The 18,168-nt window shown below is 42.8% G+C and overlaps 1 protein-coding gene across 2 annotated transcripts in view; it reads right to left on the minus strand.

Moving 5' to 3' along the window:
- Positions 1-45: 45 nt before the first annotated feature.
- sdccag8 (SHH signaling and ciliogenesis regulator sdccag8) overlaps positions 46-18,168 on the minus strand; it is a 43,678-nt gene continuing 25,555 nt past the window's right edge. The window contains exons 15-18 of one of the 2 annotated variants that reach the window (XM_055029672.1): positions 16,720-16,828; positions 14,706-14,837; positions 572-698; positions 46-281 (exon numbers count right to left, since the gene is read on the minus strand). In XM_055029672.1, coding sequence (XP_054885647.1) covers positions 243-281; positions 572-698; positions 14,706-14,837; positions 16,720-16,828 — 407 coding nt within the window. In that variant the 3' untranslated portion in view covers positions 46-242. Of the gene's footprint in view, positions 282-571; positions 699-14,705; positions 14,838-16,719; positions 16,829-18,168 lie in introns of those variants that run through there. The other variant, XR_008605945.1, reaches the window with a different exon arrangement.

Here is an 18,168-nt window from a genome sequence, read left to right on the forward strand (position 1 = left end):
GGGACAACCCAATGAACAAGATGAGAAGAACTGCAAATTAAGTCATTTTAAAAGTGTTGCTTTGGGTTTTATTAATGTTCAGCACCGTAGTCCTTGATAATCTCACACCTTAAACACATCATTCACAGTAAAGGTTACATAAAACACATCCTAATGGGGAATAGAGTAGAAAAATTGTCCTTCTTGTTTCTGTTTAGCATCCAGAACAAAAGACTGAAGAGGAGGAACCAGAACCGATGTGCTCATGTAATCACTGGTTCATTTCGTCTCAGATTGGGTAACTAGAAAGATAAAAAACAAAACAAAAACAATGATTAATACCAACACACTGTGTGTGTGTGTGTGTGTATGCGTGTGTGAACAGCTCATAATGATGCAAAGCAGAATAAAGAAACCTTCCACAAATCCACAACCAGATGATTCATTAGTTTAAACATGGCATAAAAAACCCAACACAACACTTTGACTTTTACCCTCAGTATGAAGTCGACAGATTTATTTAATTAGTGATCAGTTCGTTGTGTGTGTGTGTGTGTGTGTGTGTGTGTGTGTGTGTGTGTGTGCTGTGTACCTCGATGCGTAGGTTCTGCATCTCCTCACTAAGCGCGTTTCTTTCCTGCATCAGCTGGCTCTGTTTGGCCAGAAGCTCACACACCTGCTGGGCGCTGCTCTGACAGTGTTGGTCCAACTGCTGCAGCCTGCAACACACACACACACACACACACACACACACACACACACACACACACACACACACAGTATGACTTTCCATCTTCACAAAGACTTTGCACTGACTTCCATTTACATAACGTAGGATTATAGGCCTAGGGTTATGTAGCCTATAACCCTAGGCTACATAATCCTAACTCATAACCCTAAAACAGCACTTCCACAGGCTTTGGACTCCAGAAGCATGTCGTATTTGGGCCTTACATGGTAAGAAATGTTAAAACACACACAAGCACACACAGAGGTTGACTGGAAGAGCAGGGGAATAACCAGCTCTCCTGGCGAATATAAAACCAAATGTTGTAAATATTGAAACGGAGCTGGATTCACAAAGAGCTTCTAATTTCACTCAACACTGCTGAGGAGGAGACGATGGCGATGTAGGCCAGGTGTGTTTGAGACAGTGGAGGAGAACATCAAGACTAGTCCGATGGATCGTCATCGTCTGATGGAGCCAATGGAGGTTTTCATGTAAAGAAAGGATCTTTTAGCACAGGAATAATCTTAGGAAAATGAAACATTAATGATGTACAAAAGGCAATTAGATAAAAAAACAAAAAACTCATAAAAAATCAGGATATTTTAATTAGACCTAAAGCTCCAGGTCTGTGTGAAGAGGTGAAAGGTGAGCAGTTTGCATCAGACTCACCACCAACCAGACATGAGGGGGGAAAAAGTGCTGGAGGAATCAAAATTGAAGAATATAGACAAGAAGAATCCACTAAGAGTAGAAGATGTTTGCAGTGAAATAAACACTTTCTTAAACATTTTCTAAATTTGACAAACTTTTGTTAGGGAACTGTGAAAGAATAAGAGAAATAAGGTGATGATTTAGTTCAGATGAGCTGTTTTTACCCTCAGTTCAACTAAAGGAAAACAAAACAAAAGCTTGTTTAAAGCCACAAATGTCACTTGTTTTTGATGAAAATCTACAATTGGACATTTTGAGGAACCAACATTGTATTTCTATTTTCAGGTTTCATAATAAAAATATACTTTTTTTTTTTTTTGCAAAAATGTGATAGAAAAAAAAACAACAACATTATTTTCAACCCCTAAAAAGAAACAATAAGCGAAAAGGTTCAAGCTGCAAGTCTAAGAAGCAAGCAGGTATTTTTGATAAAGTATGATGGACTCGCAGTGGGACAGAAGCTGCTACAGCAAACAAAACATGAGCATTACTACGGATCTCCAATGTTTGCATATATAAACTTTTATTTCAGAACTGTTTTACTGGTCATCTACAAAGTCTTCCCGTCCAAAATGCATGATTATTTATTTATTTATTGTTTTACAAAGAAAAGAATCTTCACTTTAAATCCAATCTGCTGTTTTCTGGCCACGCTCCGTTTCGGTTGCTAGCTGCCTGCTGATTGGGACTCAACATTACGAAGGTTTTTGAAACGGCTCATTTTCTAGACACCAAAGATCGTTAACTTGTTGCCAGGAAACAGCTGGGTTTCTTTTTTTTAATTTTATTTTATTTTTAAGTTTAGCTGTTTTCAGCATCAGTAGAGAAGCAAATGGAAGTACAAAAAACATCCAAAAACAAAACCTTGTATGACGCGTCCCTTTCAAAGAACAGAAGCCAAACCAACTACTGCTTCAGGTTCAAATGGCAGCCAGAAAGATGGTTAGCTACAGAGGAGGAAGAGGAGGATGATGAGGGTTTTGGGCTTGGGGCAAGCGACCCTACCCTGCTGGTCATGTTGGCAGCGGCTGGCCCGCCTCCCTGCCTCAGTGTGACAGACGGAGGAGGCGAACATCCCAACTCTGCTACACAATCTGCTCCCTGCTCCCCCTCCCTCACCAGGCCCTGCATGCTCTCCACTTTAATCCTCCTCTACCTCTTCATTTGGAGACCCCGGCCACACACACACACACACACACACACACACATCTTCCTCAGCATCATCCTCCTTGCACTCTCTCGGCGTTAACCTGCCCTCCGCCTGAGGGAGTGTTTTATCCCAGACCTGCGGCTCGGTCCGGTTCCTGGAGTCCGAGGGCGGCGACCCTCCTCCCCGCCTGGCGCTCCTGCAGCCGGCTTCCAAGCTGTCCTGACCAGCCGCCTCCCCCCACTCCTTCCTCCTACTCTGCATCTCCCTCCTACGCCACTGCACAGCACGACATCACACTACCGTCCAAAGCAGTGATGTTCTGCTCACGAAGAGCGGCAGACATCAGCCTAAAGGTCAGAAACAGAGCCTGTTGTTCTGTAAAGGTTTGATGAGGGAAGTGTTGAGAATGTTCCGACTGCAGGCCTTCAGCTCCACACCACCGAGCTCATCTGAGTCACACACACTCAGACAGAAAATGTCGGTCCTTATCCAGTTACAGCTTCCCCTCACCGACGCACCGGAATCCACCCAACGCTGCCAGTCGATCAAAGAGAAACTTCCAGAAGCTCGCTGCGGAGAATTTGTCGCGACGAGTGACGGGATGTAAAATCCGCTCTGGGTTTGTGACACGGTGAGAGATGCATGGAAATGTTTCGCCAAGACAAGTTTTACACTTTGTCTTCTGCTGGAGATACATGTGACACTGCAACAAAGGATTTATTGTCAGTCTGGGAAGTTTTTCCTCAGAAGTGAACCAGACGACATCCTGCCAAGACAAACAGAACCAGAATCTGCCGTCGCCAAGGATCACAGCGCGATTTCTTCTTCTGGCTTTATGGAGGAGATTTTCAGCTGTAAGGAGTCTGATCAACCCCTCAATACAGACAGACGCAGCATTACCACACACAAGAGTCATTATCTGCCCAATAATTCAAATTATACGTCATGACAACAGTCATAAACATTCATGGAGACTCAGGCAACATGTCTTACATACACCTTCAAATGTATTCATCCTCCTTTTGTAAAAGTTGTATACGTCTGGATGGTAAAGGTTGCAGACAATCCCATGAAACCCCAATGAAAACACATCGAGGTAACGCGACACGATGTGGACATGGTAAAGGGCTGTGAACACACCGGCATGGCTGTGTAAAAGGCCGGCAGGCTCCGTCTCAGCCCAGCCAGCACATCAGTCCGTCAGGTCACGACCTGAGATGTTTAAACCGGCCGCAGGTTGTAAGCTGAAGGTTTATGTAACGCGGTGAGTAAAAGCGGTGACCCGGCTACGCAGACGACCAAACACGCCGTGTTTGTCGGAGTGGAGAGCTGCCAACCTCTGGCCTCGCTCTAATCCACCTCATCTCACCTTCGTGCTCTGCCCCAGAGAGGCAAGGCGAGTGTGTGTGTGCGCGCGCGCATGATTAAAGTAGCGCTCCTTCCAGCCGCTAAAGCAGCAAATCCAATAACTGGCCTCCTTCGACTGGCACGCTCTTTAATTAGGGCTTAATACAGCCTAATGCGCAGACACTGCCCCTCACTAATCCACACACACACACTCAGCTGGCTGCTGGGAAGTGAGAAGGAGGGCTGGATGCTTGGACGGATTTGCGGATTTACTGAGTTGACGGGGTCTGCGGACGCTGAAAGATGAGGGTTGACGATATGCGGTCTCAGATACGAAGAGGCAGCGGTCTCCAGCCATCTACAGCCGTCGCCCCACTGCCGCCTGCTGCCGGCGGGGCGGACAGCGGAGAGCTCGGGGTCACGCGGGGAGAGCTTCTTTCCTGACCTGGGGAAACGACACCACCTGCTGGAGCCAACGATTCACTTCAATCTGCACCGAAAGTCAGTAGAAAAAACCTGAAACAGCCTTTTTGTTTTTTTTTTTGTTTTGTTTTTTTTGCTGAAATCAATTTTTTTAAGACTCCAAAGTGAACAATATTCACCGAAGAAGAACGTAGATGTCCCACACACAGCAGCGCAGGGTTTAAGGAAATAACGCATGGAGCCGTTTAAAGTTTATTCAGCAGTGAGAGCCGACAGTATTGTCACAATATCATTACACCAATGAAGCGAATGAAAAGAAAGAACAACTCATAGCATTGACTGCAGCTTCTAGAGAGGAGTCTGTCTGGACCTTCAGTGGTGTGACTTCAGCACACCCTGATCTATACCCTAATTCCTGCGTCTGTTTTTTTTTTTTTTTTTTGGGAGGTGCAGAGTTATGATGCACGTCTCACATCAATGGCATAAAAGCTGGATAAAATGCGACAGCAGACATTTTGAAAGCGATCAGATTCGTATCCGACTTCCTACCACATTGGCACAGATCAGATATTTTGGGGGGAGTGGAGAGATCGGAATTGGACCGTACAGACCGGGGTGAAAAAGACGGATATAGGTCGCATTTGGGCCAAAAAGAAGAAAAAGCGGGTTTGGGTTGCGTTCGCCTGCTGTTTGAACGTAGCCCAAGTGTGTGTTTAGCTCTCCAGCAGACATAGAGAAGGAAGTTTTGCTGGGAGGCACTTTGCAGTAATTTCCCCTGACGGCCCAATAATCAAACTCTGCACCTCCAACCGCAGCGCTCTCTATTGACTGCTGCAACCGAGGAGCTTAATTACATCACACAAACACACAGACCTACCTCTCTGTGGCCTGTATCAGTCATAGCCCACAGCTACAGTCTGAACTCTGTTGTGTTTGTCTGTGTTTGCATATTTATTTACAGGTGGGAGCATATGTCCTGGAGGCACGGTCTGAAGGGAAAGTGCTAACGCCACGTCGGAGAAACACTGATCCAGAAGATCTGTGCGCAGCGTTCGGGTCTGTCACTCAGCAGCTCCTTGTGAGCGGCTGTTTTTACAGCAACACTCATCCGATTCACGAGTAAGACGGCAGGTCAACTGGGGAGACGATCTAAACTGGAGTCAAAGGAGGTTTCGTAACCATAAAGTTAAAGACAAAATCATTTCTCGGCCTCTATGAGATTCTGACTGCATGATAACGTTGACGACAAAAAAACCCCCACTATAGTATCTGTCCATGTAGTGAAATGAAAATTTGGGCCAATGTTGAAATCCGATGTTTATGTGGCGATCTCAGAGAACCAATGTCGCTACACTTTTGACACCGTGAAGAAAAGAACCACACCACTGCTTCTCTGCTGCAGTTAAACTCCCATAATCCTTTGCTGGATCACTGTCACATGACCAAACAGACGTTTGTAACTAATATCGACGTCAACTAATATCGGTTGATGTCGATGTTAGTGGCATATGCATACCCAATAGTATCACAGCATTTACACAAAGCCGTATAAAATCACACAGTACTATTAAATAGAAAGGCTGCAGTTATCTGTAAATTGTGTATTAATAATTTATAGAACAATTATTGCAATATTCACTTGTTACTTCATGCAATTTCAGCAATCCAAATAATAAATAGTCAGTTTTTAAGTCGAGTAGAGAAAACATTTGCTGCTTTGTTCTTTTCAGAGCAACAAAAACAATTAGCCAGGTTTCCTGCTCCGGTAGAGCCTCCAGTCAGCTGCTTAACAAGATCGTAATGTGTAGCTTGCTAGTTGTTGTTTTAGCGGTAAGCGCGATGAGTGGCACCGTTACGGTCTTCACACCATGTCTGTCTGCACTTTGTTGCAGCTGGAAATATTTCTTAACAGCCAAATTAGTTTCTAATGTGACTAAAGAAAAAGTAGAGTCACTTGATTTCAGCGAATTGATTTAAATTTCTTTCTATTTTGATTTAAATGGCGCCAAAGGGATGCCATGATAGAAAACGTTCAGCATTTTGAAATGTAACATGAACATCAGGCAGTTTATTGAAATCGTGGTGCATCCAACTGGCATGTGCCTGTAGTGTAGTTTTTATTGGTGGAAATGTTCAGCTATAGGTGAGGGAGGGGAATGGTTCATAGTCACAATCTGTGGCATTTCATCAGAAAATTCAGGCATTTCAAACCGTAACTTTCTCCCACCTGGACACTGGTGACCCAGACTGGTTTTGGGTCTGAACAAGATGTGCAACAAGACACACGCAGAGCTTCACCTTAAGCTTGGGTACAGGGAAAATTACAAACGAAACGGAAATCAGGTGTAAAACTGAAGCACAGCCTCAATTAGCAGCAGAAATCTGACGCAGTGAAGCTCCATATCGGTTTGCTTGTGGGGTTTAATCGTCCAGAGGGTGTGAAGAACACAGGCAGACGTCTTCAATTCGCCTGGTCACGGAAACGCTGCCAGAGGCCTGATGACTACATCTGACATTGAGTTTTCACCACTTGTGGGGACTTCACATTGACTGCCATTAATTTCTACAGCCTAATCCTTAACATAATCCTAACCCTAAACCTAACCATCACAGACCTAACCCAAAAACAACCATTTCCCTCATGGAGACCAAGAAAATGTCCCCACAAGGAGCAATGGTCCCTGCAACCCCATATTGTAAACAGAAATAGGTTTCCCAAAAGAATATAAAAACCTGGTACACACACAAACACACACACGTTTCACCACCCTCACACCCCAGCGTTCGAGCAAAATCTTAGCTGGCACACAACTGTACACCGTGTGTGTGTGTGTGTGTGTGTGTGTGTTTGCCTGAAGGCCACGCCCCTGGTCTTCTCCACCAACCTGTCATGCCAGTTGTTGCTCTCGCTAACATGCACATTTGACACGAGAACGCGATTGGTGACACCGAGGAGGATGAGGCTGCCACACACATTGTGCCTTTCTGCTCTCATTAAACACAGCCCGTCACTTTCTAACATACAAAATCATTCTTTACCACCCTTCCTGAACACTCCTCACACATGAAAAAAAACAAACCCCAAAACAATTATCTTAATGTTTAAAATTAGCATCCTAAAAGACAAACACTGCTTTTCATTTACTTCCCGGCCCCCAGCTGTTCTCCAGCTGTGCCGAACGCGCCGCTTTCAGACAGTTTTTGTTGCAGCTCTGATGCGCCAGATGTTAGTCACACATTAACATCTCAGCTCATCTGAAATTGTTTAATATGTTCATATAAAGTCTATTACAAATAAAATAATAAAAAAAACATTTCCCAGATGTAATCTTTTCACACCTTACGAAACAGGTGGTCTCCACTGTTGACGATATTTAACTCGTTATTTTCAGTAAAGCAAGACAATGAAATTCAACAATATTAAATTGCATTTGATTTTGTTTCAATCATAGTTCCTGACTAAGTCTGTAGACTGTATTACTTATTCGCCACTGTTCCGTTTGGTGCATTTTCATATCCAACAAATACAAATGAATGAGAGCATCTGCCTCATTTCTACCAGGCTGCAGCAGAGGTGGCGCTAGACTTCACTCTTTGACTCGCTGTCAGCTCCCCGTTAGAAAGACACTTTTAGTTCAGGTTAACCGAATATATTCCGTATTCGACCGGTCTTTTTTTTTAAACGACCGGAAAATTTGAAGCCCATCGGTCATTTTGACAAGTTGTAATTGACATGTGATCGGTGCACATGCGTAGACTTTATAGACTTTAAGCAAAGATTTAATCAAAGAGGCAACTGAAATCAATCAATAAAAAAATCATTTCTGAATATCATCTCATTGCCACTGAACTAAAAGCGTCTCAGCGAGTTGAAGAGTTTTGGACCCGACGCTTTGGCTCAGAAGCGCATTGAAAACCTTTGGTAGAAATGGCGCCTTTAATTCAAGGCTCCATTACATACAGAACGAAGAAAACTGAAGAGGATGCAATGTTGTGTTAATGCATTTATAGTCTAAACAGAGGAGCCGGGAGTTAGGAAATGAATAAAGGTGCAGACGTTTAAGCTTAACATTTATTATTTTAGTACGAAATAAAAACTAAAACTTGTTGTGAACATGTTGCGAAATATCGACCTATAAAGCTGATTTTAACATGCGGGGTGATTTACATGTTGCTTAGAGAGAGACAACAAGGCGGGCCTCACAAGCCTCCTGCTGCCTACAACATTTACTGTTTCCCATCATTTTGTCTCACAATGTCTTATTCCTTCCATCATTTATTTTCATCCCGACTCCCAACATTTAGACAGATTATTTTACTGTAAAAAAAAAAAATGCAGACAATTTTCTATAAAAAAACAAAAAACAAACTAGAAATAAAAAATGATAAATGAAAGAATTTGTTGTTGTTTTGTTTTTTATCCGTCTGGCCTGACAACCTGCTGCAGCCAGAAGCTCCTGTGTTTATTAACATTTCCAGGCAGGAGTTCAGCGTCGACCGACACGAGATCAAGCAGCGTGAAATAAAAACGCTCTTGCCTGCTGCTTGTAGTGAGGCTGATTGGAAAGTTTGAGGGAGGAACGATCTGAGGACGGCGCAGGCAGCTCTGGATGGGCTCAGACTTTGATGATTTGTTGGTTTTTTTGCTGTATTGACGGAGGTGACCGATCTGCTGCAGGGCGGCTCAATCTCCCCATTTACCGTCGAGGCTGCGAGGCCAGCTCGCTCCTTTTATGTCTCGCGTTTTAACATAAAAAAGCATTTCTGCTGATGTTTCTTTTCACTTCTTTCCTCCGACAGAAAGGACAGGTGTTACTGCCCCGCATTTCCATTTATATTTATATAAAGTTGCCTCAGTGTCAGCGACTGGGGCTCTAGATGTGTCGCTATACGTGGTTGACGCTCCAGCTTGCGAGCCTCTGGCTACGGCCCGACATCTGAGCTGCAAATCTGTGCGTCTCCATGTGTATGGGTGGTGCGTGTGTGTGTATGGGTGGTGCGTGTGTGTGGGTGTGTGTGTGTGAGCTGTAAAGCCACCGTTTGACAATGCTCTTTCAGCAGGCTGCCCTGCGGTCGCTCCTGGCTACAAAAGCCAGCTGGGCAGCGCGGAGACGGGAGAGATGAAAGAGGAAGACGACCGACCAGCGCCACCCAGAGGAAAGAACGCAAAGCATGCGAGAGACGCAGAGAGATGACACGACGTGAAGGTTTCTCTCAGTGCAGAACGCCACAAAGGAGACGTATGCAAATTAGTAAATACAAATCTTCTTTATTCTCGTTTTTTTTCATATGCATGCACGTTTTGCAAAAAATGCTAAATCTTACACAGTATTTTTGGTCTTGTTTCTACTGCTAATATCTTAGGCAAAGCTAACTTACAAGTAACTTTTCAGAAAGAAATGTGAGCTTGTTTTAAGTCAATAATTCCTTAATATTGATTAAAAATTACCGGTTATGACAGAAATAATCTGACAATGGAACTTGTACCTTTTCATCTATATTTAGGAATCATTACTTGAACAAAAAGCTTCTGTTTCCTGCTGACAAGTTATCTTTAAGTCAATTTTCTCTTATTTCAAGTGTACTAAGAGATTTTCATTAGAAATAAAATCAAAAATACTTTGTAAGATTTGGCGTTTTTCCTCCCACAGTTCAAGAACACGACCGCAGGATGGACGTTCAGCATCCTTATGAAGGACATTAAATGAGTAATTAAAAATGCATTCAAAGCTGATGCTATTTTCTAACCATAAACAGCTGAAAAATCCCACTCTAGGTCATCTGAAGAGGCTTTTATTTGGGGGGGAAAAAAAGAGAAAGTGTGATCTCTAAGAATGCAGCTGGGAAATGCACTTAAAAACGGTGACAGGAGTGCTGTTAACACTCGCGGCATAATGCGAATCAGAACCGGCAGTAAAAAAGAAAAAACAGAAAACTGGGCCGCCTTTTTTGTCACTCTCTCATCCTCCCTCTGTTTATCTGTACCTCTCTCAGATCACAAACGAAAGCTGCCCTGCTTTCTTCTGCTCGGCCGCTGCCAACTTCATTTGCAAATGAAAAGTTTTGCGAGGAGCATCCTTTTGCTTCTGGGGGCATGGCAGCACACTGTGTGTTGGGGAGCGAGGAGGAGGGAGGCGGGGGGGAACGAGGAGAGCAGCAGAACGCGTGTGCGTGTGTGTGTGTGTGTGTGTGTGTGTGTTTGTGCGGCAGATGAAGCAGCCCTCGCCGGAGGCTCGCCGTCCGCCCGCGGTAGCAGCAAGCCTGTTCCTTCCTCCTTCGGCCCGCCGCGGCCATTTGTTCCATTAGCCGATCTGCTGGAGCCTCTGGTGCAAACACACGCACACATCCACAGGCGTGCATACTTCAACAACTGCTTGCACAGCTCCTGCCGCACATGGCCCCTCCATCCCTCCGCCATCCCTCCCTCCCACTTTTTCCTCCAGACGTACGCACAATCCTTCTTGGTGGAGGCCATATGGCCGAGCGAAGCCTGTGGATCTGCAGGCACATCTGCGTATATGTTGCTGCTCTCCTTATAAGACTGCACCTCTACGCAACTCGACTCTGGCAAACACACTCTGCTGCCAATAAGTGAGCTTAAATAACTGCTGGTCTGTCGGGTAAGTATGCGCGCGCCTGCGTGTGTGACCCGAGTATATACGTGCGTCGTGATAATTGGTGAAACAGCCTGTGAACAGCTGTGAGGCGAGGAAAGGTTGCGAGGTGTTCGGTACAGAAGGACGAGGGGGGGAGGAGGAGAGAGGAAGAAAGTTGAAGTGCAGGAGAGAGGTGAGGAAGAGGAGGGCAGGCGCAGCTGAGGAATTGGATTTAGATCCGAAATGTGACAGAAAAATCGACACAAAGAGCAAACTGGAGCGAATACTTTTGTGGATGTAAATGAATCTGTTACCACTCAGTTTGAACTTTTATCCCAGCAGATCATATCATGTGGAAATATTTCTCTTTATGAAAATAGCTTTGCTACACAATGTTAGTGTAATTATCATAGTATTTCTGGGGCAAGTTTAAGTAAAGATGAAAAATGAATGAAAAAATAGACAGCCTTTGCTTCTCTTCGGTAGTAGACGTGTCGAAGTTGTTGTAATTTTAGCGTCACAAGGGAAATGGATGGACATAACACATTAAGTTCGTGTCACACAATCAAGCTCTGCATATCTCTCCATTTAGATGAACTCTGTCCTGTTTTCATGTTTTTTTTTGTTTCCCAAGAAGCTAAAACCCAAGCAGTACAGACATTGTTTCAGAAAAACTTGGGTGTCAATTGATTATTTTCCAAATATTTAAAGTAATCTAAGACACTCTCATCAGATTTGTCCAAGGCGATACCCAATTCCTGTTTTCTGCTAATCATGATCTATTGGTGAACAGCAATCGGCCATAAAATAAGAGACAAATATTATGTAGGCTCTGTGATCGATGCAGTAGTTTTGTATACAACAAAACATTTTTAAATATATACATCAGAACATAAAAAACCTTTATGTGTATTTTTATGGGACTTCTTACATTCAAAGCATTTACTGAACTGGAAATCACCAGCCAATTTAAATCTGTTCAACTTACAGTTCTGTAAACTGAAACTAGTGTCAAAAACATCAATCTCATAAAAAAAATTAACTTCTGTTCTTGAACTTTAATATAAACTATCTTCATTTAAACATCTCCCGTCGCAGTGAATTAATCCTTTGCAGCGTTTGGCTCTAACTCTCTCTTGCCGTCCCGCTCCAGCTCTTCCTCCCTCCCGTCCCCTTCATTTCCAACTTAAAAAAAAAAAAAAAAAAGCAGCAACACAGAAATAGTGAAATAAATAATTAAGTGGCGCAGCAAAACATTGTGTGCTAAAACCCCTGTGTAGTTTGGCAATCAGCTTGCCCATGTAAAAATAAATCAAGCTGATTTTCCAAATGTTTTGTGCGTGGTGCGCCGTTGCCGCTCTTCGCAGCACAGATTGCAGGCCGATGGAGTGGCTGTGGGGAGGGGCGGGGCGCTGGATAGTGAACCCACTTACACCAGATTGTTAACACGTACACCTTAACCCCGGAACGACGCGGCGGGGGGCCCGCTGAGCAACTGGGGCCTGCAGGGAGCGGCGAACAATACCCGATGTATAGACGTGTACACTAACAGGAGGGAAGGAGAGCCTGCGTTGCTGTTCAGCGCAAGGAAACAACCATATGATGTTCCAGCTTATAGGCGAATATGTGAACAAACTGACGCACTGAAGGAGATCTGAAAGTCCAGGGGCTTCAAAGTGAAATGCAAGACTTCTATAACGCCTCGACAGACACGGTAGAAGTACGTATTTTTTTGTTCGTTCAGTTGCAAACAAAATATTTGGAGTTTTAAAAGGCGGCAGAATCCCACCTGCAAATAATAGGAACAATAAAAAGCTTTTCATCATCTCTGCTCTGCCTCCTAACAGCAAATCAACAAAATCAAATCCAAACTACATGAATTTCCTGCTTAAACCAAACAAATTACTTTCCCTGCCCAACCAGGCACCTTCAAACACACACACACACACACACACACCTTAGGAAGCAGAAACGTGGTCAGCAGATCAGCAACTCGCTCCCAAACTGACCTCCGCTATAGCTGAACTCTGGAGATTTCGAACTACCAGGAGAATTCATCAACAAGCTGAGTGTCAAAGCAGAAAATAAAACTTCATAAATGCCAAGAGTGATTATCGTGGTTCAGTTGGGAGAAGAGAGAAGTTTGGTGCCAACTTCCCAGCCAATCCCACATTTGGCAGCCGGAATCCAACTCTGCTTACCCTCCTGAGAGCGTGCAATAGCTACTACCCATATGCACACAGGCACGCACGCGGGCTCACGCGCACGGGCAGGGAAGAAATACCACCACAGCATATGCACCGAAACATACAGAAGATTCAAGCTCTGCAGCGCGTGACAACTTAAAATTGTTTTTCCCTTTTACACGCACACAAAAAAAAAAAAAACAGTCAGGCACGACCGGGAGACAGCTGCGACTCGGTAAACTTTGTTTTTTTTGGCGGCGTCCCGACTGTCGGCAGGTTAACACCGGTGGGAGGAAGACAATATGTAGTGTCAGTGATGGCGAACGCGCGCACGCGTGCGTGTTAGGTGGTGTGTGAGCGCAAACGTGGAGGAGATGGTGGAGGTGGTGGTGGGTGGGGGAGGGGGGAGGGGGGTGGCACTGGGGTAGAGATCCTGCAGAGTGGGGCAACAACACCCACACACCCACGCCCACACTGGCAGAGCCAGGCTGCACGCCAGGCGCCCTGCCGAGACGCGCACCAACTGGGCTCCGCACTCAGGAGGAAGAGACCCCCGCATCGCAACGGAGCAACTTTTAACTGCAGCTTTTTAAAGTGAAAAAAAAAAAAAAAAGTCAACTTCAACATGTTAAAACTAGAAATAATAATCCGATCATCGAAACAGAGCCACGTTGAACTAAATAGGAATACATGAGAATCCATGTTTTATTTTTTACTAACATTTTTTAAAGCGCAGTTCAGTTTGTGCCTTGATTAAAGGACCTTTGTCTTGTTTCTGAAATTCAAGCCATTAGTTAAGGCATGAATGCCTGTTAAGAAAAAAATGCCAGTGTGTCATGTTTTCACTGTATTTCCAAAAGTATATGATGCAAAACGTATCTAATTGAGAACTGTTTTTTTTTAAAGAAGAAACAATTATTCCTACTGATGCCAAAATGATAAAACAATGAATATTACAGCTGTAATAATGCTACTGTCTATTAATTAATTTTATTTTAATGCACAAACTTAAGCAAAATATGAGAAATATCTATTGACACCTATTCTTCACAGTTCTGCTCTTCATAAAGAAGCGCCGGCAACATAACAAGCTGGCCTGTATTTTGCTGTTTACTTCTAAATAATGACCATCACTTTTGTTTTTGCATCTGCAGGAAAAAAAAGTGTCCATCTGTCCATCCAGATGATGAACAGTGTGCAGCAACAGGTGGGGGAGAAGTTATACTCTAATTCATACAGCTGGAAAAAAAAGAAGAATTTTTCTGGTTTCTCTGTTGGCAAAAGTTTCTTTACAATTTTGAATGAGTCACTTTTTAAGGCTTCGGTCACTTAAAGACTCACAAAATTTGAAATCTTCCATAATTTCCAAATTTTTTGATCCTTCCCCTATTTCTGAAATAGTTAAAGTTGTTAAACATTTGAACACTCAAACCATGCAACATACAGTCAAAATCCTGTTCCTTCAAAAGAAAACCCACAGCAGATTTGAACATGACTGGGTTAGGATGTGAAACGAGGCTTTAGCACAAACTCTAGATTCAGCTCCAGTGATTGCGAGAAAGTTCTGCGAAAAGTTTCCACACCTGTCCTTCATGCGCTGGTGCATGCGTCCATGCTGGACACACTGCTCCTCCATTTCCGAGCAGCGCGCTCTCAGACTCTTCACCGTCTCCTCCGAGAGCTGCTTCTCCAGAGCCAGCTGTTCCAGCTCGCTCCTGTGCACAGGCAACGATACATACAGGCATGTTGAAAATAAAGAAACATACAGTGCAGAATTGCTTCATTAAATCAAAAGTCAGTAGTAATATTTCTAATATGTTCTCATTTTCAATTCTTCTTTTTCATATTCCTACTTCCTGGAAATCCTTAAATTAAATTTAAGACTTTCTGGCTGAATAGAAACCCTGATAAGTCCTTCATTAATTCAACAATCCATTAATATCGATCAAAATAAAACAAAAGTTCAACTGGCAGATTATTTAACTGATAACACGACATTTCTCCCATGTTATAAGTAACATGTTATGAGAGTGGAAACAGTACTCTTTATTAATAATAAGGGATTATTAACTTAAGACATTCTCAAATATTTTGCAGAAAAGTTACTTATGAGTTAGTTTTGTCATATTTCAAGTGTATTTTTGTGCTTTTCCCACATTAATGTGGTCAGTAATGTATTTAAAATCACAGCAGACTATTTTGTCATTTTGAATACATAAAATTGCTTATTAAGGTTATCAATAACAGTGAGAGTAAAAACAGGAGACGGTAAGCACTAGTCTGCAAAAACACAAAATCTCATGAAGTAGTTTCGACTGGAAATATTGTAATAAAACTTGAAATAAGAAAGAAACTAACTTATAACTTCCAGAAATATATAGTAGTTTGTTGTAAGTCAATAATTCCTTGCTATTGTTTAAAAAACATAGAAGTGCCACTGGTAGATTATTTCACTTATAACATGGGGGAAATGTGTTATAAGTCAAATAATCTACCAAAGGAACTCGAACTTCTTTATCAATAATGTGCAATTAATGACTTAAAACAAGCTCCTATGTCTTGTTGAAAAGTTACTTTGAGTGCACCAAGATATTTGCACTAGAAACTAGACCAACAGATACTTGGTAAGATTTTGTGTTTTTGCAGTGAAAATATCCGAAATGTCTTTTGAACCCTTAAAAATCAGCTTTTAGTCACATCCCACAGACCAGCAGCCTGAAGTCTGATTAACACAACATCAGCGAGACCAACTACTGAAAATAATGAGTTTATTTGCTCGTCCTGCTGCATCTGTCTTGGTGCGCCCTCACTTAGCCGTCCAGCTGGACTTTAGCCGCTAGAGTGGACCTGGACTCCAGGAGCGCAAACAGCCTGCAGCACCAAACACCGCTCTGTGCTGTAGCTTCAGACGCTGCAGCACAGTCTACACAGACAAATTACTTTATAGCATGCATAAAGGAGGACAGAGTGTACCACAAGAAAGTACTGGACTTCAGACTGTGTGTGTGTGTGTGTGTGTGTCCTGTGGTTGGTGAGGCCAGTGCGGTCTGTCTCGGCCAGATTGAGGGCTGTCATGTGACTAATGTGTAGCACAGCTCCAACAGCTGACAGGACACTGGACCCAGGGTTAGGCTCGTACATAGACACACACACGCGCTGATGTACGTGCACACACACACACACACACACACACACACACACACACACACACACACACACACACACACACACACACACACACACACACACACACACACACACACACACACACAGGCAGTCCAGATGGAGAGCTGGGCAGGCCTGCTGTGACTATTGTAGCATCAGGTTAACAAGAAAACAGGTCAGACTGCAGAGCAGTTTGTAGTTTTTTCACATGTTCTGCCCGACAGCCGGGGTGGATGATGATTTTGTGAGATGATGACACGGACGTCAAACGGACGGAGGGAATAAAGCGCAGAGTGAGAGAACAAACAACTGTTCCCTTGAAACAGAAAACAAAATGACAAACAAAAGTTTCTGCCACTGAGTTACCAGGCGACGTGGGGAGGGAAATGAGAGGATAATTCAGGGAATAAATGTTTCGGAGGAAACACTGACCTGCTCTGATGAGACAACTCTTCCAGTTTGGCCCCAAGTTTGCAGCATTCCTCTTTGAGCTTCCCGATCAGGGAATTCTGGGAACCCATGAGATTCTCCATCTCTCCGACTGGAGGAAATGGCCGAAAAAGATTAAGTTAGTCTATTTTTTCTCTTAAAAACCAGTCGCATAAACACACCTGCTTCAAGCTCTGGTAAAAACTGTTAGATACAAACGCATGACAGGGAGCGTGAGCCATATTCATACCAGAGGGGAACAGAAATGGCTGATTTTTATTTTAAAAGCTCTTGACTTGAGAGAAAATGAAAAAGTGGTTTCTGATCGAACGCACCAGAAATAACACAAGGGAGAGAATGCACGAAGCAGTTCAAGCAAAAACTATATGTTGACACATTTCTGTTTTTCATAAGCCGTTAGAGAGCGAGATGTAAGGCAGATAACAGGAAGGTTGAATGAAACTCAGTTAAGTAACCGTGTTATGGATATTTTAATCTAAATAAGTCATTGAGTTTGGAAATTATATTTAAAGTATCAATCAATATTAACAGGAAGTCCAAATAAAGATACTTGTTCCAATGTAGGGTCTAACAAATAATTGCTAATATAAGTTAGCAATTTCTTTCTATATCTTCAAACAGTTTTTGCAGGGAAATCAGAATTGACTGAATTTAATATCAACAGGTAAAAGCTTTGCAAAGGAAACATCCAAAATGGGCAGTCAAACTCCAAGCGATGCATGTCTAAAATGTTACAACAGGCTCAGTAATTCAGTATAAATGTAGAATAGAAGATAAGAATCTATCTGTTATCCTAAATTAAAATGAATAACAATACTGTTAAAAACAAATTGGCATTAGCGACAGTCCTTTATGGTCACAAGGAGGAGTTGAAGAGTTGGACAGCCATTAGTAGCTGTATTATATCATGTTATATTTTGTAACAATGTAACATAGTTTCTCACAGATCCTCCAGATGTGTCATCACACATTTCCACTGAGCATAAAATTGTGCAGGTCTGAATTACAAAAAGAAATTGCTTCATGAAAACTTGCCAATATCTAAAAATAACTTTCTGTTATTGCAAAACTGCAATGGAAACACTTTTTTCGCATCACACAAGTCATGTGATCAACAGTAAATCACGATGTTGATCAGAAAGAGAAAATTAGAAAAGGGAAGCATCTCTGTCTTTTTCCTCTGCTATAAATGGGGGAAACACTGATAGACTGCACTGCCTGGGAATACTTTACAACTCTCTATTTCACATATTCAAGCACTATGAAGCAGTGTAAAAAGTTTGTTTCTGTGAAAAATGATTCGACTGACTTTTTCAATTAAATAATGATATGTAATTCTTTTTTTTTTTTGTCTGTGGTTAATTCAGCTGGAAAACTACTTTTATGCAAACATCTACAAACTGGGGAAAAAACCCTAAATGCCTCGGTTTC

The sequence above is a fragment of the Poeciliopsis prolifica genome, unplaced genomic scaffold (genome assembly GCF_027474105.1).
Source record: "Poeciliopsis prolifica strain line A6 unplaced genomic scaffold, Auburn_PproV2 SCAFFOLD005, whole genome shotgun sequence".
NCBI lineage: Eukaryota > Metazoa > Chordata > Actinopteri > Cyprinodontiformes > Poeciliidae > Poeciliopsis > Poeciliopsis prolifica.